The sequence below is a fragment of the Lutzomyia longipalpis genome, chromosome 1 (assembly GCF_024334085.1).
Source record: "Lutzomyia longipalpis isolate SR_M1_2022 chromosome 1, ASM2433408v1".
In the NCBI taxonomy this organism is placed as follows: domain Eukaryota; kingdom Metazoa; phylum Arthropoda; class Insecta; order Diptera; family Psychodidae; genus Lutzomyia; species Lutzomyia longipalpis.
This window is the reverse complement of record NC_074707.1, coordinates 1,644,244-1,666,102: the sequence shown is the minus strand read 5'-3', so window position 1 is coordinate 1,666,102 and position 21,859 is coordinate 1,644,244. Positions and strand designations below refer to the sequence as shown.

The following is a 21,859-nucleotide window of genomic DNA, read 5'->3' as shown; positions in this document are numbered from 1 at the left end:
ATATACGTTCTTCCCCCATACACATGAATTTTATATATTCTTCCATTATCCTTACCTAACACACATATTATGGCCTACAGAAGCCATTGGGAATCCTTTTTAAAATAAAAGATGCTACATAGCAGAGAGTCAACGACAAATTCTCACGTGAATGTGACAAATAATACATTCAGGAAAAGATGTTTTTCATTGTTAAACTGAATGCAAGTCTCTTTTGCTTCTATTGAAAATGCTCAAGAAAACAATTTTTCATGAAAATTCTCATGAGAGAAAGCTCCAATGATTTCTTTTCCTATTGAATTATTACTTTATTTATTTATTTGTTTTTTTTTCATTTAATTCAATTTGCTTTAAATAAATTGAAATATGAAGTGCCGGCGCACGAGAGAGAGAAAAATGCAATTTACACCAAACGATGGAATTAGAAAATTTTCAAGCAATTCAATTCAATCTTCAAATGCCCCGCAGAGCTTTGGGGGCATTTGAAATATCAACATCCTTGTTATGGACTCTTCGTGAGAGCTTTCCCACCAATTTGAACGATAGCAATATATATATAGGAAAAGCTCACTAAATGAAGTTGCCGATTGCAAATTTATCCACCTCTCAGTACGATGGTGCGTAATGAAATATATTCAGGAGGTGTGAATAAAGAAATTATTTGCCAACAAATACCCCTCAGGTTATGGAGATTTATTTATTTTGCAACACAAACACGCCCCATGGGTAGCACACACCCCCACAAAACCCGCACCACCCATGCTAAACCATCCCACATATACGGGAACGAGATATAAAATGTAGATATTTGCTTTAATGTGGTGTTTCACTGAGTGTATGAGTTTGATATTAAAACCCTCGCCCTCTGATTCATCTCCCAGTGCTCCACTGGATGTCTTTCCCTTGTGTACGAACACTGTCGAACATGGGGGATACTGAGTACAAATACATGTACATTGAGCGATGTAAAAAAAAGGCCAAGGGGGTGGTGGATGAGGGTGAAACACACACTAAATTACATACAGTAGACGCTTGTTTACAAACCCAATCGATGGCCTTATTTTCTATAGTTAAATTGGTTCAAACTGGATAGAGAGGAGCATTCCTCCCACGCTCGGAAACACTGCTACAAATCGTTTGTGAAATGTACTCAAAGAAATAAAGAAAAAAAAGCTTCTAAGCTATAAAGCAATTTCCGATACATTAGCCGAAGTATTTTCTAGGAAATGTTTTCTATATATGCTCGCATGCAATGATCGTCAACATATCTTGATTTTATTTTTATTAATATTGAGCTTTTTTATGACGTCTAAATAAGCCAAAAATTACAGGAAATACGCGAAAGCTTCTATGAAAGCTTTCATTTTTCAAGCTTTGCAAAATAGAAAATCAAGTGTAGGCGAGGATTTTCTTGATGACTAACTCTCCGCATTGTTTAATTTATGAATCTTAAGTCTATCTTTGGTGATTACTCTGTGTTGCTGTAGATTATGGTTATAGATGTATGTCTCCTTTATTGTAGGGCACGTGCGCTTTAGAGAGTCCACCCACGAAAACATACACAACACACACATAACAGCGAGCACAATTCATTAATATCAATTCAGAGCAAGGCATCTGATTGATTGATTTTCAAATACACCACATCTGGGTGGCTCAAATGGGAAGATTATGGACGCTACTAAAGTGATAAATATTGCAGTTGAGTCAGTATTTGTGCCAGAATACGGAAAAACCAACGAAGAAAAAAAAACTCTTCACCATTTTCTGTGAGATTGTGAATGATTTTACAGCTCCCGTGGAATGAAAAATTGTGTTTTTTTTTTCTCATGAAATTGCTTTCACTCAAATGAAACCCCTCATATATAGCTCTTAAGTACATATACTGGTGGTATTTGAGTAATTGAAATTGCTCTTGTCTCGCGAGATGTATTTTTCGGAATCATCAAACATTTTCTCCTTTAATTCCCCAAATTGAGAAAACATTATGAATGAGGGAAAAAATTCTGCAAAGGAATCCATTTGCAGAATTTGTGAAAATTTCAAAAGAATTACCTGTTAATTTTTAATTTTTTCACAATCAAGAACATATTCAAATTGAATTATCCATATAACGTGCCTAAAATCAAGATAACCAAAACGAACTGCTGGATAAGCTCTTATTCCTCCCTCATACATATATTAAACTTTGTGTCTTCAAGCAGTATATTTCCTATATAAAACATTTTCTTGTAAAAACAACTTCATAGTCGTTATTTCTATTCCTCCTTAGTTAGTTGAAAAGGATCAATAATCTGGATTGAATGTAAATATGGAATAATTGATAAAAACATCTTGATTCCATTCAACTCCCACTTCTTTTGCACAGAAGATTAATTTAATTTAAATAAAATTTATTAATGTTCTTTTCAGCATGAAAAAAAGCTCACAGGATCTGCTATATAGGAGTGGCTATTTGAGGGTGAATCGAGTATATAGCGGAAGTGTATGTATATATTAATGGAAGCGGAAGAAAAAGTTTGGTGTGAGAATACTCTCAATCAAAAATACATCCTCTGGCTGCTTCCTCGCATACACCTGGTCAAGGGAAATCCAATTTTGAACTTTTTAATTGACCACGATTGCCAAACAATTTGAACGCAAAAAAAACATTCACTCCATTTGCAAATTAATTGGAAGTGCTATACATTATGCCAATTTTATGCTCATACGTTTGAGAGTTTTTCTTTTTTAATCAGGTTGAATTTTCAAAATGGCAATAATTTAATTAAAATACATTTATATTTTCTAAATAGTCTATGTAGAATTTTTAATGTAAAAATACATACATTACATACATACAATAGTACCCAACATATCCTTGTTTTTTAAGAATCTGAGCACAATTTATTCAGAAACGAAAGTATGTGTATAGAGGTGAAACCTTTATAATCCTCTGACCAAATCCAACATTGTTTAACATAACGATCTAGAGCGAAAAAAAATCATTAACATTGTTATTTTCTGCGAGAGAGCCAGTGAGTTATTTTATTTTTTTCATTGAAGACTAAAGCACTGTGAGAGAGTCCGATTATCTCCATTCGGTTACTCTCAAAGTTTTTGAACCCGGTATAAGAATGTTTCGTGCACACCAGAAGAGGGGATTAATTGTGTAAATCCTGGAAAATATATTAACAAAAAGACACTACAAATCCTCTCGACTGTCCTCTTTATGAATATTAAACCTTCCGAGTGAATTTATTGTACTGTATGGCACTGTATAGGATGGGGGGGTTTATATACGGAATAATTAAAATAATTTCAGACTTTTGCATTTTGTGTGCTCCCTCTCGCACGGAAATGATACCTCTTGGGAGGAACCACAGAGCCAGCGGGGGGTGGTACGAAAGGTCAAATTACGAGAGGGCAATATTTCATAAAATTTAAATGTATCACCACAGAATCCACCTACATTCAACTCTGCATGGTGGCCTATCGTATATCCGTCGAAATTGGGCATTTTATTCGTGCACATCAGCATTTAATCCCCTTTATGGAGGAAATTCTACGGGAAAATTGATGGCGCATGCAAAAAAAAGCTCGTACGCAAAAAAACATCTTCATCATTTCCTCTGGCAAATTGAGGTGGTGATTTCAATAGAGGGGAGGATATTGTGCTTTGTGATTGAGAATCATTTTAAATATATATAAAACACCCATGTTAAGGGGGTTGTTCGTATAACAAATTTACATTCACCACCCCCTCGCATGCCCGAATCAGCGGACACATTAAATTCGCACGTTTAGAGTAAGTCATTGTACCGTAAATTTGCTTCTCAAGCAGAAATATATGTATGTATATAATTCTACACAGACGTGGGTACAGGAATTTTCGAAGGAATTAGCGGAGGAGGTGAGAGATACAATAAACACCCAGCGCGAAATGTGAGAATATAGGAAAAATGCTGACTGTTGGTGTTTTCGTGAAATTAGGCAAATTCATAATCAAATAGACAAATTTCTCCTTAAATAAACAGCATTAGCATTTAGCATTCGGATCAGATATTATGTTTATTGTATGTATATGTATGTATACCATGTTGTACATTTTATCTAATACTACTTTTGTGTATTTATCTATAAAACATGGTAACATCATTAGGAAACACTGAGCGCCACTTTCGTAGAGCATCACGCACGAATTTTCTATTTAGTAACATGAATAAATTAGAGAACTGGGATAATTCCATTTGTACTATGTATATGCAACTTGTACATAACATTTAAACAAGGGGTGTTTATCTGAATGAAAATCTTCGGATTATTCGCTTAAGATTCGGATGATTCTCTAAGGAAAAAAATAAATATTAATCTAAGCCTAAATAATGTTTAATTCAAGCACTAAAAAACTTAAATCAAGCCGAAAAATAGTTAATTTAAGCCGCAGAGTTCTAAATTCAAACCAAAAAGTAGTTAATTCCACCCTAAAAAAGAGTAAATTCAATATGAAAAATATTTTATTTTTAGTCCTAAAACAGCGCCAGATTAAGGAACAAAATTTTAAGAAAACAAGAATAATTAAAGTCCTTAAAGAGGACTAAATTCATACCGAAAAGTAGTAAATTAGAACTAAAAATTAAAGCCGAAAAGTCCTAAAGTCGATAAGTCGATTTTCTTTTCCGGTTTTGAGTTTTTCGGCTTTTAGCTGAACATATTCATGTGTAATAAAATATTCAGATCTTGGCTAAAATAGCCAAAATATTCGCCAGATAAACACCCCTTGCATTTAAAGCTCCATGTCTGGTATGTATACTGTGGGCAAAAAAGGGTGATGTTGGTTGAGATCAAAGAAAAAAAATCATATTGTATACAAAATTCCCTTTAGAATGTTTAAAAATAAAATACTTTTGAGTCAGTAATTCTTTTCATCTTTAAATCTTGAGGTCGATATCCTTAACCAATTTGGTCAGTCATTGTCTCATGGTACATGGGGGGTGAGACGAGGGAACGTAACCCAAGCATAAGTAAGCACATTGCGAGAAAAAGGCGACAATTCGCATTTTTGAAGCTCGCTGTAGCGATTCTTTTATTGCCCTCCTCGAGTTATACAATTCACCAGATTGAGCGATAAAGAGCACAGAATGTAGAATGGTTATAAACGGAGTAAAGAAAAATGACTTAAAGTTGTGAATTAATGCCCAAAAATGTGATTTTGCCATCCCTCGCTGAAGGAAACGTCGACCCCGAGAATGAATTCATGTCATTTTTGGGTGTATAACCATCTTAATTTGTCAAATACCCCTATTCATCTCCCGCACGAGAAAGTGTCCAAAAAAGAAAATCCTCATGTTGAGTTTTATAAATTGGTAAGACTTATACAATGAAGAAGAAAAAAAAATCCCATGACTGCTTTCTCAAGAAAATTCATAATATCACCGTCCGACAAGTCTGATGAGGCAGTGTATAAGGCGTCACTTCACATTCCCACTCGTATGAATTTCCTGTGATGCCTATTTTCTCAATTAAGGAGCTTTTTTTTCTTTGTTTTATCTTGAAAATTCTTCCTTTTGGCATGTTGTTGGGTGAAATCGTGCAAAAGAATTCGGGAAATGACTACATTTATACAATATTATATACATAGCGATCTAACGATTTAACAGTAAACAGACGGAAATGATTCGTATAAAATGTATGTATATATACACACAAACCATTGAATGGTAAATCAGATGGTTTTTGCGGATATATGTATAATAGTAGATGATTTTCCCAAATAGCGCATCACATCAAATAGCTACAACGTGGTACGGGTTTGCTTTGACCACGATTTATATGGGGATTTAGACAAATGATTAATTAGAAACATACATAACACAGGTATAGCGATGTAGAGCAAAATTATTACATAAACTAAGAATTATATTTAGGGGAAAATGTAGTTAAACATTTTTGTACATATCAATAGTTTCTAAAATTTTTTTTTAATGAAATTAATCCGATTATTTGCAAAAGAAATTTAGAGAATTTTCATTAAAATATCCAAGAATATCAGTCAGTAAACCAGTTAGGTTTACGTTTACTACCTTTTAGGCTTAGTTTTAGTACTATTTAAGCTTTTCTTTCTTAATCTGAACCTATTGGGGACTAAAATTGAATAACACTTTTCAGATTGTAGTATTTTTTTTAGTTTTTCTTTCTTATAACCAAATAATTTTTTTAAGCCTAAAATTAGTATTATTTTTATTATTATTATTCAGATTGTAGTATTTTTTAGTTTTTCTTTTTTAGCCTGAATCTTTAAAAGACTAAAACCAAATATTTAAAAGCCTAATAGATTTACTATTTTTTAAACTTTTCTTTCTTAATCTAAACCTTTATAAGATTAGGATTAATGTACGGAATATTTAGATTTTTTTTCGTGAATAATCCGAATATTTTCATTCAGATAAATACCCCTTGTTGAAAATCCTTCAACGGTTCCAATACTTTAGACTGATGAGTTTAATAGTAGAATCCAGTGTAATATAAGTGTTAATTCCAAGAGAATAATGATGAGTAGGTATACTCGATTCAAAATACCCGATCTATTCTCATTGCCCCAGGATTTGAACTTAACACAACATCAATTCAATTATTCCACAATGGAATCCTCTACATCTCTATCATATAAATCGAATACATTATCAGGAAAAGAATTCCTGGAAGCTAAAATGGAAAATATGCTATGTACAATAATATTTTCTAAGCTCTGTATGCTACAAAAGCCATTCCAGAGTATTCTACACGAAAAAAAGGATTATCAAAGCTTTCCTGAATGCGTAAAATTGTCAATTCTTCTATTCAATGAGAATAAATTTTATTTATCACCTGCAGTTAATTTTTTTTCTTAAATTCTAATAAGTTTAAGTTCAAAGGGATCATATTTCAATTTTTGTTCCTGCAAATGCTTACAAAGGACACAAAAAGCGGGAAAAATATATTAAAAAAGGGACAAAAGCACAGCAATTTCCAATGCATTGTACAATGTGCTTTTATATAGTTTTAATTCAGGTGAAATTTGATATCCCCGAGGGTGAGAAATGCAAAACTCTGTAGGATATTGCATGAATGCACAAGTAACCAGGGATTTGTTGATACAGAGAATGAATGTTTGTGCTTTTGTGCTAAATTTGGAATGAAAATTAGGACTGCACCAAACCATAAACATTATTATTGAACTTTGCATACTGTATCGATATGTATATACCTTGTTATGCGATCGAGCGTTCCGCAATTTTATATACAATTTAACAGTACGACGATGTAAGCAATCTTGGACATGACCACCATTTAAAATTAGATTGAGAAGAATTTTCCACGCACATTGCTTTCCATTCTGTGTGGAATTGATGAATAAAACTCTTCATTTTAGCCCATTTCCCGGATGGATGTGAAATTATTCAACACAATTTGACTATAATGCTGCATGTGTGGCTTTTGCACATCCAAATTCAATGGGTCCTATCAAACGTCCTAAATGATAATTCGAAAAGGGATGAGGAAGAGGATGAAATTGTCACTGTGACTTTATGGAATTCAGAGCTGCTCCTGAATGTAATTAGTGTGGTGATCAACTATTCAATTACACTCAATCAGGAATCAAATATAAACCATCTTAATTAACACAGTGACGTCATTATATTAAATTGAAATTGTCTTATTAATTTATGTAATTTGCTTTGTGGAATTGCAAGTTCCAATTAATACAAATAAATAAGTTTGTTTTGTAAAAAAAATCAAAAATTTAATAAATTTAATTCCTTTAATTGAATAAAGCTTGAACTAACCTACTCCAAAAAATTATATTTTATATAATATTAACTAGAAATTAAATATCAATTCATGTGTAGCTCATGATAAAGTATTTTCAATGTGTAAAATTTATATAATTCAGCACATCAACAACAGAATTTTGATATACGAAGTTTTAGCACTTTACAATTTGGTTTAACGACTGTAAATAATTGTAAATTAATTTGACTATAAATTACAGCTAAAACCGTAGTTATTTAATGGATAGTAAAGTTCGTGATGTATTTCACAATGGAATTGTATCGTCCGTTTTTTGAAAAGGGTGTAAATTTAATTTTATCACAAATACTTTTTAATTCCCTAATTTTATAGTTTTTTAATTGCAAGAAATATTTTCTGGAAATTTTTACTAACAAACCAGAAAAGTCTCAAAATATTAAAAGAAAAAAATTGTCAAAGAAATACTTTTTTTATGATATTTTACTCCTCTCTCGCGCAGTTAAAGTATTAAATGATTTTGTAGTTTAATACTTTTATTACACATCGCGCATTTTGTCCGTATTAATTGAATGACTATTTTATTTTTTGTTCAAATAATATTTTAACAAATAAAAATTAATTTATATATTTTTTATCTATACATTCAGGAGATTAAGGAATATAAAATATAACAATATTTTTGTAGTTTTGTTTCTCTTATCAAAATTAAATTGGTATTAATGTATAATTTATCTGTATGAGTATTTTTGGGATGATTCAATCGCAATCGAAGGGAGAGAGTGAAAAACTTTTATGAATGCTATAAAAAGAGAATAAATATGTGTATAAATCATTTTATTAATCACAGGCGCACAAGTTCACCAAAAATATAACCCAGAAAAGCCCTTCCTTTTCCAACATGATAGCATTAAAGCGATAAATCAAGTGGATATAGTACGAAGACGAGATATTTGGAGATATCGTGTGAATATTAGTTTTTGAGCTTAAGCCAAATTCATACGAATTCCATATACTACACCCAAATGCTTCACTCCATCAATTTGCACTTTCAGTCAGTAATTTGCTGCTCTATCGCATGGGGATCACCGCACAAATAACAAACCAAATATCATTATCAAAGATATATGATTATGGCAATGTGAAATTAGAGAGAATTATCTGTATACACATATGTATTATGTAGTATTATGTATGTGTAGTGTAGTGTATGTTACCCACTTCAATTTTCAATGAAAATTTATCCTCTTCTACACATGAAATGGGTTATTGGGAATTTAATACTTATTTTCATAGAATGCAAAAAAAAAGATGTGGCAAAAGGTAAAATTTTATATCAATAAAATATTAATTACCTGTGATGCCTAAGGTGTTGCAAAAACATTGATTTTCCATTAAAACTCTCATTTAAACGGATTTAGAAACTCGATATATAGTCTTGTTTTTTTTAAAGCTCAATTCACGAGTGTTTTATACACTATCTGTCCTCTTTGTTATGTAGTATGTTTTTCTATGCTGCAACTTGCCACACTGTCTTTTGCGCGGGAAAAACTCACAACCGGAAATTCAACTAGACACACAGTGAAGAATAAAAAAAAACTAAAAACTCAAATTGAAGAAACGGAAATGCAATTCAGGTAGACAGAAGGAAAAAATTATGAAGATCAACAGAATAAAAAATCGTTTCTATAGCAATCACTTTGTTATTTGTATCGAAATATCGCTCGTGGTGCGATAATAGGCTATATCTTGGAGGAGATATGCAATGGCTTAAGTGGAGCGATACTGCACACACTTCTCAGTTGAGACTTGAGCTTGAGATTGTGAAACTTGATCAAAAAAGTAGAGTGTGAATATAGCTTTTCCTGGTGAGTACAGTCGCTGCTCTCTGAACGGACTTGACTCGAAGAAAAACTCACGGACAACTGGAGTTGGTGGTTCTATGTGATTTCCCGTTGGGTCCCACCAAGTGTAGGGGTATTGAGCTACGGTACCCCGCTTTTCACCCAATACTGTGTATGAGTCATACGGTGGACTCTTTCGTGCCGCTATACGCCTATTGGAGAGCTTACCCCTCCCTCACGGTGGGAGAGTTGGCAGGAAAATTGCGGGGAAATGCTCCAAAAACTCTCCAATATATTGCTCTTTCAGTCCCCACCATATAATCAGAAATAGAACAATTCGTGTGTTTTCTCCCTCGCATCGTGAATTGAGAAAGTCTCAAATACTCTTTCTCAGGAGAATCTTATGAGACAGTACTTACAAAATAGGTGTTGGCATCAATTACCTACATATGCCCTCATCAGAATTATTCCAAGAGGAAAAGCTACACGTTTAAAGGGTTTAAATCTTGATTTAAATATGCTCCTTAATCTCATTTTTCTAACCGTTTTGTTATTCTTCAAAGATATTATAAAAAGTAACTAAATAGGTAAGAGGAAAGAATAATTCTTTCTTAATCCTTCTATGTTTTGTCTGTTATAGGGTTACCACCGAGCTTCGGGGTATGATCTCCGGGCTACGGGTTTAGGATGAATTTCTTTTGGTCAAACAATTTTTTTTTTGCTTTTATATTCGGCAGTACCAAAAAACTAAAAAATCGTAAATTAAATAGACTCTCTAATTTAGAAAGTTTAGATTCTTTTAGCTAAAGAAAAATCGTCTTAAGTTAGATCTGAGTTTTTCTAAACCAGAATAAACTTCTTTAAGTTAGACTACAGTTTTCTTCAAAAAACGATCCGTCTTTAAGAAAACTGATCTCCAAGAATCAGTCCTAAGATTTTTAAGCAAGGCCTTTGTTGTAGACTAGATTTAAGTTTTTTGAGGTCAGGCTTTTTAGGTTTCAAGGTTAGATCAGACTAAAATGAGGCTAAATGCGTCTTAAAAGTCTGACCTAAAGGAACTAAGGTTTGGCTTAAGAAAAGAGGCCTAGCTTAATAAACAGCTTAGCTTTGTTTCTTGAGTCAGGCTTAAGTTTTTAAGTCAAACTTGCATTTTTTGAGGTCTTATTCAATTTACCTTACAATTCGAGGACTACATTGTAAAAACGGCTAAATCGGTAAGGAGCCCATACAAAGTTAACCGGTTTTACAATGTAGCCCTCAAATTGCTAAGGATGAAGCTTTTAAGGTTTTATATTTAAAACAGGTTAGGTATAGAATCCACTTAACCCTACCTCAGCATCACTTAGCATGCCAATCCCTTTTGCTAAAAAAGTTCGCAAAAAAACGACCTAATTTTTTAACATTGGTATATAAAAAATAAAATAAATAAAAAAGACTTTAAAAAATCAGTTATCGTCATATTAAAAAAAAAACGGAATTTTCTTTCAATTTTTCTTAAGAAATAATGTAATAGCAAATTGTTACAAAACTTTTGCGTGTGCGTGTAACTTTTTCTTATCATCCGCCTCGCAATCACAATTTTCGTTTACCTTACAGCTGTTCCACTGCGGCCTCTCTCACCACGGCGACTCACTGCCATTCAGCCCACGGACCTCCTCTGTGGGTTCATCTCCCTGCTGCTGGCTCATGCAAGTGTTGGAGAATCTTTTTTTTTGCTTCTTCAGTGGGAAAGTCACTTGGGTGAGAATGCGTGAATACTCACGCGAGGCAGAAATTCTTACGCGTGTTTTCCCTTTCAAAATCACGCGCGTGTGCTTCTTCTTGAGCCAATATAAAATATAACTGCTAATATCTTCGACTCAATAGACGATGAAGGAGAAAATACACCGCACTTCAGTCAATCACTTTCAGTTTTTTTATGCAACAAAGAAATTTTTTTTGAAATGTCCAAATGAGTAGTTAATTGCTATCCAAAATAAATAAATAAAAAATATATTGTGTGCGTGCCTGTTGCAAGAATGGCAAGAGAGTATTTGTTCCAATTGCAATTTGAGAACTTCACCATTCGACAGACACGTGCAAACTGACGTCGAGACGCATCGCGACCTGCTTTTTTGCCACACTCCCCACCAATAATTTATGCACCAACTGCGCATGTTTTGCTCCATGAAGGTGCAAGCATAGGGAGTGGATGCGAGTCCCTTTTGTAGATTTACATACAGTACCATGTAGGTATATGTATATTTCCATGTGGGGGATCTTGGAGGATTACCCAAACGCATATTCTTATCCCTTTAGTGGTGGTGTGGTACATAAACCTCATTCACAAAACAAGGACTTTAGGCTAAGGATATGGGTTTGCAATTAGTCAGCTTTATTTTTTTATCTCTTTTTCTTATAAAAAATTGAGAACTTTAAATGAAAGATTCTTAACACGTAAAGAATTAGCTTCTTTACACGTCTTCATATTAAATAGATTTATCAATTTAAAGCTTAAACTGAAATAAAATCTTAATCTATAGGAAAACTTATGTACATAAGCATCTCAATTATATTCCACATAGTGGTCTTCCACAATCCTTAAAAGCTCAATGCAAAAAAGAGCTCTCAAAAGTACTTGCTTATACTTATGTAAGTATGTATTTGCATACAATAGAAAAAACCCAAAAAAAAATGGAAGAAAGTTTTATCTTTGTGTACAAGAAACTCCACAACATAGTTCTGGAACTGAACTTATTGATCTCCGTGGTACTACTACATTTTTAATAAGATATGCTTTTTTATTTGCCGAATGTCCCCTTCCTTTTTCAGCCTTACAGCTCTTGGGGTACAATTGAGGTTCATGCCCCAAAAAACACTGAATATCCCCCTGAGGAATTTTCGATTTGCCCCCTTCAACAATGTAGAGAAAAATACATGCAGTGAGATTAGTTCTCTCGTCTCGTACGTAACGTTTACATGCTTGCCAAAATGCATTTTGATGGAAATACATGGGAAAAGCTCATTCATCCGCCTTCGTATTCTCAAGGCATTTTCTTTATATGCACGAAAACTGATGAAAACGTTTAAACATTGCGACAGCCTGCAGCTAAATTCATTCTTTTACTCTCTCTCTCTCTTAATATTTCTACTTAATATGTATATGTAATAAAGATCATGTGAGTATCCTCATATTAAATTTTTATGCTTCACTCTTTCTATTATATTTGTTTTCTTATTCTTATATTTTTACATCAATTTTGAAAGCAAAAACCACTTTAGAACATTAATCGTTTTAAGAAGAAATTTGTCTTCAATAAGCTTTACAATTTTAGGAAAAACAAAAATCTTTAGGAACAGTTGAAAGTTTAGACTAAAAGCTTAATTTATTCTCAATATTTTTCGAATTTAATTTTTGCTTTGTGTTGTCGGAACAATTTAACTTGTTTTGTTTCCGTTTTTATGAAAGTTTTCAAAGAAAAACTCACGTTACAATTTCCCTTATTAGTTGGTATACCACAATCGTGGCATACCAAGTATTGTAATCGTCGGAAAAACCGACCATCTCAGATCGGGCTCAAACTTGGTATGAGCACGTTTTAGACATCCCACATTACGAAAGTGGTGGTGGAAAAATTTTGATCCGGCCGGCCGGCCTGCCGGCCTGCCGGTGCGCCAAACTTTCCCTTATAGCTTGAGAACGGTAACAGATAGAGACTTCCGGTTTGAAGTTTTCTATAGAAATGTGGGTGTAAAATTTCATTTTTTCGCATTTTCAAAATCCAAGATGGCCGCCGTCCGCCATTTTGAACTACTGTCAACCATTTCCCTTATAGCTAGAGGTCTGAAATTTCAGTATGTTGTAGAGCTCAGTGAGACGTTTTCATCAATAATTCATACTTGAAAATCGGTCTAGCGGTTTAGCAAATATGGCGGCCTTAAGCAAAAAGTGTTTTTTCGATATATCTCGAGAACGGCTTGACCGATTTTGACCATCTTGGTATCAAATGAAAGGTATTGAAAAGCCCTACAACTGTCTAGAACATTTCAATTTTCAAAAACATCCGCAAGAGGCGCTAAAATCAAAAACAAAAATTGCCTAACTTTAAGGGGCAATATCTCCGAACATCTGTTATAGATTTCCTTTAAATTTTGATATGTTGTAGCCTGACTCAATATCTTTCATCAGTCCGAAAATGAAGAAATTCTATGTCGCCGTTTAGAAGATATAGCCATTTGAAAAATTCTTGAATTTGAAAAGTTCTAAGAGCCATATCTCTTGAACCGCTTGTCCGATTTGACTCAACTTAGTATCAAATTAAAGGTTTTGCAATTATCTACGTCTTTCTAGAACATCAGAAACCTCTAGAACCATTCCTTGAGGACAAAAAGTGCAAAAAACTGTTTTGGTAGAACATAAATCCGCCATTTTGTGTTCTGGAGGTGACCTTGAAATGTATCGAAATATACATCAGATTATAGCTTATTTCAATACCTTTCCAGAACTAGTCAAGAAATTTCTGTAGGTCTAATAGAACTTAAGATATAAGAATTTTAATTTGTCAAATTACGAAATTTTACAAAAAATCGACTTTGCCTCTACTCACAAATTAAATTGCAACGCATAGACTGACCCATCCGCGTTGTGGTATACCAACTCTAATAACTGGACGCGTTATGATTGACTTTCTTGAATAAATATTGACTGGAAAATTTATTTTCTTATACTGACTACATATAGGATTTATGCTATATCCCTTTATATCAAAGGTTTCTTTTTATTTAACCATCAATAGATTTACCTATCCTTAAAGGATACGATAAAAGTACCCAAAAATCCCACCCCACCATTTCCCACCTTTGAGTCGTGGATTTTTATCCCATTTTTTCATCGTGCTAAAATGCACGTTTTCATGTTTTTCATGTGTGATAAATGGCCACCTTTACGCATAGTGGCGCGTAGAGCGTATTACGGGTTTAACGCGATGATCAAGGGCGGAAAATTGTGTGATGCTCAAGTGTATTATCCATTTCCTCTTCCGCCGCTCGTGATGATTTTCGCGGCTGTACCGCAAATTGCTCAAAGTGGGTGGTACAAAAAAAATCCACCACCCCAATACAGCCACAAAAAAAAACATTCAAGAGAGCGACTCACTCCATTCTCAACTTAATTGTTATCTCATTTGTGTGCTCTTCCTGCGACTTCTGAGTGATTACTTTGATAAACAGATATGAATAAAAAATTAAATATCCACACGGATAAATAATTCAGATGAAATTAAGTTGAGGGTGCGGGTGGGGAGAGTGATACTTTTCTCCTCGAATGCGCACACATTTACTGCCTCTATAGGACATCTTCGTGCCATTCTTTTGCCACATCGCATTCCCCTATGGCGTATTTTTAGATGAAAATGTATAATATGCTCATATAGCATACAAAATGGGTAAATATAAAAAAAAAAGTTCCTACGAGGGGAAAAGGAACATTTTGCCCCCCACAAAAATGCTACATGGAATGTCTTCTCCCTTTTCTTTAAATTTTCCTAATTCAATTTCAATGTATTCGTCGACTATATACATACCCAGTAAACAAATGATTGAGCCAATAAAGGTTCAATCACGATTGAATCAATCAGATTGATCTGCGATTGATCAATAATTGATAAATCAATTGAGCCTGTCAATCGATTGATCAATCATTGGTCAATTATTGGTCAATCGCAGATCAATTCCGATTGATCAATAATTGATCATCTATGCGGACCTATATTGAATCAATATTGATACTATCAATATTGAGTCAACTACAACTCAATCAATTATTGATCATGGATTGATCATGGATTGATCAATTATTGTTCTTCAATTTCTTTATCAATCAATTGGTCAATTTATACTCAATTATTGATCAATCCATATTGATAGCATCAATATTAAGTCAATTTTATCTCAATCAAATTGATCATGGATTGATCAGCTGTTGACCAAATATTGTTCTTAAAAATTTTTGTCAATTTATGCTCAATCCTCGATCAATCACACAATTTCGGGGCAATCATCCGTCAATCATAAGGCAATAAATTTCTGGAGCTAGAAAACTTTGTTGAAAAAATTCAGGCGTACCATGCCTTCGTTTCCTAAAAATCTAATCTCCTAAAGGGAGAATTAAGGATAGTGATAAAGAGAAATCATGCTCTGATCTTCCACGTTCTTCAAAGATGTCCTGTATCTGGAAATAATTATAAAATAATTCGCCAAAGTCGTGTAATGAAAACTTCAGATATATTTTTTATTATATTTCCATACAAATAGCCATGACAAACTAGTTTAGCAATATTAAATAAATTTTTTTTTACTAATATCAATTTCAATATACAAGACATTATTTAGTGTGAATTTAAAAAAATGGAAATTGAATCCTATAGACGAAAATGTGTCGCATTATTCTTTTAATGGGATCTCGCAATAAGACCTCAAGAAAGTTAAAATAAAAGACTTTACGTATACTAAAGATGAGGTTTTAATAGCTGCACGAAATGAAAAACTATACTGCAAGACATGCCCTTTTTTTGAATTTGAACGACTAGTGGATCAAAATAAGATCTTTACGAATTTGTAGGGGATTGGTACAAGACAAAGGAAATCTTTTTGAAGGGATCAGAATGGATCATTAATGAAATCAAGGTCTCGGGTGTCTGTAGTCGTGGTGAAGCTGGTTTCCCGTCTGGACTCAAGTGGTCCTTTATAAGTAAGTCCTGAGATGGGCGTCCAAAGTATCTTGTTGTGAATGCTGACGAGGGTGAGCCGGGAACGTGCAAAGATTGCGATATTATGCGCCACGATCCTCATAAGATCATCAAGGGGTGCCTTATTGCGGGATGTGCAATGGGGGCTCAAGCGGCGTACATTTAAGTCCGTGGGGAATTTCATTGAAGTCTCCAACATGCAATACAACATTGCTTGGCGGGATTGATTTGGAAAAATGCCTGTGATTTTGACATTTTCATGCATCGTGGAGCTGGGGCGCACAACTGTGGTGAGGAAACAGCCCTGTTTGAGTCGTCTGAGGAAAAGCAGGGTAAGCCACGTCTAAAGCCTCCATTCTCAGATGATATTGGGGTCTTTAGGTGCCCCACAACTGTTCCAAATGTCGAGATAATGGCCGTTTCGCAGAGTATCTGTTGTCGTAGTGGTGTGTGGTGTGCCAGCGTTGGACGTACCAGGAATTCCGGTACAAAGTTCTTTCATATCTCCGTGTACGTGAATAATCCCTGCACCGTTGAGGAGATGTCAATCCCCCGGAAGGAGCTAATTGAACGTCATGCCGGTGGTGTCCATGGTGGATAGGAGAATCTCTTGGCTGTCATTCCCAGTGGATCATCGACCCCAGGTATCCTACAGAATGTCTGCACGGAGGCTATTATGGAATTTGATGGGCTTGTGCAGATGTAGACGTGCCTGGGAATGGCTGCCGTGCTGATATTATGTTCCGTGTGTGAATTCTATAAGCACGAGAGTAGCTGTCTGTTTACACCATGCCGCGAAGGCTTGGGATGGATTAACAAGATTATGAGCTCTTTGTGATGGGTAATGCGAAGCAAATTGAGGGGCATACCATTTGTGATCTGACCGATGGAGTTGCATGGCCCGTTCAGGGGCTCATCCGGCACTTCCGCCCTGTGATTGAGAAATGAGGTTACGTGTAAATGATTCGTGTACCTAGAGATGAAAATTCAATTTATAATTCCATCCAAAAGCTACATTTTTGAGCATTTTACTCGAAGAAGCGCAAGAGATACCCGAAATAGTTATTGATGGAACTTCGGTTATCCGGAGAAAGGACAGATGAGTCGTTGCCAGTATTTCCCACCGGCAGAGGATGCGATGAAAAGCCTATTGGAGGTGTTCCATCATCATGAGCAGTTGAATGATTGTGTTCTTTTCACAGATTTGAATTCTTACAATAGGAGACACTGCTGTCGGAATTTACTAATATAATACTTTATTTACTTATTTTTCCCAAAACGAAAGAAAAACAATACAAAAATTAACATAACCTCAATTGAAAAGATTGAAAAATAACGAATGCGCGTTCGTGAGCGTGTTCGTATGTCATCGCGATGTCGGTTCCTTTCAGCCATTTCTTTTTTTGTTTTTTCTCTCTGTGGACGCGAAAGTAGAGTTTCCCGAGTTTCCTTTCATTTTAATACAGAAAAAAAGTATTAAATATACTTTTCTAAGTGAATACAAGAAGATAAATTGTTTATTAGTTGTATTTCGTTTATTGTGAACGGTGTATTTGATAAATATAGAAAAAAAAATTTCATCACACCTGACGATAGTCTCTTAGAGGCCCCAAAGAAAAGTTTATTGTAAGTATATACTTTTCATGGGTAATTTAATATGTAATCTTTTAATAAATTTCTTGTTTTCCGAATTTATTTATTTCAGAATATCCAGAAAATCCCAAGTATAATTAAAGAAGTGAATTTTTCATTATATTCCGTGAGAAGATTCCGTGGGAAGAAGCCCCAATCCGTGAGTACTTTTCTTTTAACATATTTCCGATACATCCACCCACTCCCCCCAATTGAATGATTTCTTCATATTTGTCTTGCCAAGCCTAATTTATAATCTAATAAATTTATGTTTTATTTATTGCAGATAATATCTCAAATATTTAAGTAAACAGCAAAGAAAATTAGCATCGCATTTTGTAAGGGCGGAAACTCAAGTGGTCACAAATTCAACGTAAGAACTTTTATTTTTTTTATTTATATCTTTTATTTATCTCGATTTATTTATATTTTAGATAATATCTTAACAATTTGCTTTATTTTCATTTTAAAAAAAAAAAGTACATTTAAATTGATTTTGAAAAGATAAATACAATGGGAAAATCAAAAGAAAATCATTTTTGTAGCCGCAAGAGAAAATCAGATATTAGTAAAAGGCACATGAGAAGAATCAAAAGAAGGCTTAACATTGAAAATGAGCAGATACAAAATAAAGAGAATGATATTTTGTCCAATTCTCATGCTTGTCCTCAGGACATTCAAAAAAATATCTTGCCAACATCAGAGTTTTGTCCTATAATTCCTCCACAAGAAAGTCTTTCAGATTTTGAAAATCAGGCTTACATTGATCATAATTTAATAAGAGAAGCTAGTATTTCTGATGATGCTAACGTATTCTTAGATAATTTGAGAGAATTTCTTGTTGAAAATGATTTAACTGATGCGACAAAAAAAAATCTAATTGCTTTGCTTAGAACGCACAATTGCTTTAAGTCATACCCCAAAGATTTTCGCACAATCTTGGCTGTGCCATATGTACAAGCGAATATACGCTATGTAGCACCGGGGGAGTATCTACATGTGGGTCTTGAATTGGCACTCGTAAAAATGTTGCTAAAAAGTCAGGAACGAACACCTGAAATTCTGTTTGTTGATCTTCATACAGACGGAGCGAAAGCTGATAAATGTACAATCATTAATTATTGGCCGATTCAGTGTCGTATAGTAAATCTCAATGGTGTAAAACCAGAAATATGTGGAATTTATGAAGGTCCGAAGAAACCATTAGATCCTTTCGACTTTTTTCAGGATTTGATTATTGAAGTTCATCAAATACGTGCCAAAGGTGGTATTTCTTTTGATAATAAACTAATTCCTATTCACTTTAGGGCATTCATAGCCGATGCCCCCGCAAGGGCATTTATGTTGAACCATATGGGCCATCGTTCTCGTTGCCCTTGTTCAAAATGCCACGTGAGAGGGGAAGAAGGAGACATAAAAAAGGGTCTGTGTTATTTGGAAATAAATAGCATAGCCAGGACTAATGATGACTATTTGCGGAGGGACTTGTCAGATTGTCATTTTAAACAAGGAGGAACTCCTTTGGTAAATTTTTTTGATAACATTGTTGAGCAAGTTCCCTTTGAATACATGCATCTAATTCTTGCAGGAGTAGTAAAAAAAATATTGGAAGGTCTGATAGACGGGGAATTTAATAAGGACGCCAAATTATCTAACGCGCAAATTAAACTCATTTCTTCGCGTCTAGAAAAGATTGCTTCACACACACCGCATGAGTTTTCTCGACATCCAGTGTCTATTGAAAAATACGGCACTTTTAAATGTACAGAGTATCGCATTTTTCTTAATTACTCGGGCTTTGCAATTTTTGCTGGATTAATACCATATGAAATTTATATGAATTTCCTTCTTCTTCATGCGACACTTCGTTGCCTTTCTAAAAGAGTCCTCACGGAAAAAGATTTTCTATTTGCAGAACACGCTTTGCTTATTTTCGTGAAAACATCCGTTAATATTTATGGTAAATCGTTTTCATCGTATAATATTCACGGTCTTTTGCATTTTGTGCAGGATGCAAGAAAGTTTGGGAGTATTGACGATTGGTCTGCTTTCCCATTCGAATCTAACATGGATTATTTTCGTAAAATGGCTAAAAGACCGCGAAAGCGGCTCCAACAAATTCATAATAGGTTACAACGAGAACAATTTTTTAATTTGAAAAGGGACTTAAATACTAAAGACATTAAGTTTTTCGGGAAACAGAGGACAGTTCATTTTAACTCCCAATACTTTGTCCAATTCAGACAAGTTAAAATCAATAAGCAACGTTTTGCTGGTGATCTAAAAGATTCATGCATTATTTTGCTTAATGATAGAATTGCAATAATTCAAAACGTTTTGCGTGGAGCCAGTGGTGAAGTATTTTTTCTTATAAAAACTTTTAATACAATTGAAAACGCGTATGATGTGGGTGTAAAATCTAGCTTCTGCGGAATTTTCAGGTGTTCCGACTTGAATAGTGATTTGGAAATCATTTCAATCAATGATGTGCGTAATAAGTGTTTCAAAATTCCCATGTGGCTCACAAATTATGCATCTGATGAAATACTGAATATGTCAGTTTCAGTTGTTGAAAATATGGAAGACGATGAAGATGATGCAGATCTTCCAATTCCAAATGTTTATTTAGTTGCGGAAATATTTTAAAAAAGATTTCTTTTGTATACTTAAATAAAGATTAAATTTTTATTTTATTGGAAATTTAAATAAATTAAAACTTTAACATTAACTTTATTGATTAAATTTTCAAAGATTTTCTTATAATTATCTTTTCAAATTAAGTAAACTTTACATTTAAAAATTAATTTAAAAAAATAAAGTGAATTGCTTAGATTGTATTTCATGGCGATGCCCGCAAAATAACTTTGTAAGTTGTAATGCTCATTTCTTTATATTTTTTATGCTTTTCAACCCTATAAAAAATTCTATCAATATTTATATTTTTTAGGATGGACAAACGTAAAGGGAAAAAGTCGCCAGTAAAAGGAAGGAGTCGAAGTGAACGAAAGAAATCTGTACCTGCTAAATACCAAGATACACAGGAAAAAAAGAAAACTGCTAAGCCAACTGCGTCCCAATCTGTAAAGGAGCTCAAATTGATGATGCAAAAAACATCAACAGCAGAACATGAAGCTGGTAAAATCGCTCATTCTGGAGCTTCAAATTTCGATCCTGAGTACCAGTATGCAGCATCATCTCAAACTCTTGAGATTGAGAATAAAATGGCGTTGCGCAAATTGGCGCACGAATTGTCTACGCCAATGGGTCCGAGGACTCCCGCAATGGTGACATTACCAAACACTTCTTCTGTGGATCCTGGATATATAACTAACCAGGATTATCAATCATTGATTGACAACCGAACGAGTCGCTTCCATGAGGGAAATAATCAACTCACGGCGTATAGTCAGTATGGTTCGAGTAAGTAAATAAATATTTTTTTCAAATGCACAAAATTATCATTTAAAAAATCGCTTCCCATGGAACGTACCAAATATGCTAATGTAACTGACTAAATTGAGTTCATTTTATATTTGAGTTTTAATCATTTTTTTATTCTCCTATTTCTTCTAGCACGACCAATACAAAATATTGATCATACGAGGAATGTTTTGCAACCAGGTACAGTGACTCCCGTCGTAATTCCTAACTACCAAACAAGTCTCTTCCATGAGGGAAATAATCAACTCACGGCGTACAGTCAGTATGTTTCAAGTAAGTAAATAAATATATTTTTCAAAAGCGCAAAATTATCATTTAAAAAATTACTTCATTTTATGTTTGAGTTTTTAATCATTTTTTTTATTCTCCTATTCCTTCTAGCTCAGCCAAAACAAATTGATCATACGAGGAATCTTTCGCAACCAGATACTGAAACTCCGGATCGTGAAA

General features: G+C 34.0%; 2 protein-coding genes and 1 pseudogene across 6 annotated transcripts in view; 2 read left to right on the top strand and 1 right to left on the bottom strand.

The window, feature by feature from the left end:
* LOC129786400 (1-phosphatidylinositol 4,5-bisphosphate phosphodiesterase epsilon-1-like) overlaps positions 1 to 11,290 on the bottom strand; it is a 114,249-nt gene extending 102,959 nt beyond the window's left edge. For 4 of the 5 annotated variants that reach the window (XM_055821385.1, XM_055821387.1, XM_055821388.1 and 1 more), the window contains exon 1: positions 9,123 to 9,703. The gene's annotated coding sequence lies outside the window, so the exon portion shown is untranslated. Of the gene's footprint in view, positions 1 to 9,122; positions 9,704 to 11,200 lie in introns of those variants that run through there. The other variant, XM_055821386.1, reaches the window with a different exon arrangement.
* Positions 11,291 to 15,030: 3,740 nt separating this feature from the next.
* Positions 15,031 to 17,329, top strand: LOC129786815 (NADH dehydrogenase [ubiquinone] flavoprotein 1, mitochondrial-like; annotated as a pseudogene).
* Positions 17,330 to 17,772: 443 nt separating this feature from the next.
* The window catches only part of LOC129786814 (uncharacterized), a 5,058-nt gene continuing 971 nt past the window's right edge, over positions 17,773 to 21,859 (top strand). The window contains exons 1-6 of the mRNA XM_055822055.1: positions 17,773 to 17,962; positions 18,042 to 18,128; positions 18,255 to 18,341; positions 20,916 to 21,388; positions 21,542 to 21,682; positions 21,791 to 21,853. Of these exons, the coding sequence (XP_055678030.1) occupies positions 20,917 to 21,388; positions 21,542 to 21,682; positions 21,791 to 21,853 (676 nt within the window). The 5' untranslated portion in view covers positions 17,773 to 17,962; positions 18,042 to 18,128; positions 18,255 to 18,341; position 20,916. The remainder of the gene's footprint in view (positions 17,963 to 18,041; positions 18,129 to 18,254; positions 18,342 to 20,915; positions 21,389 to 21,541; positions 21,683 to 21,790; positions 21,854 to 21,859) is intronic.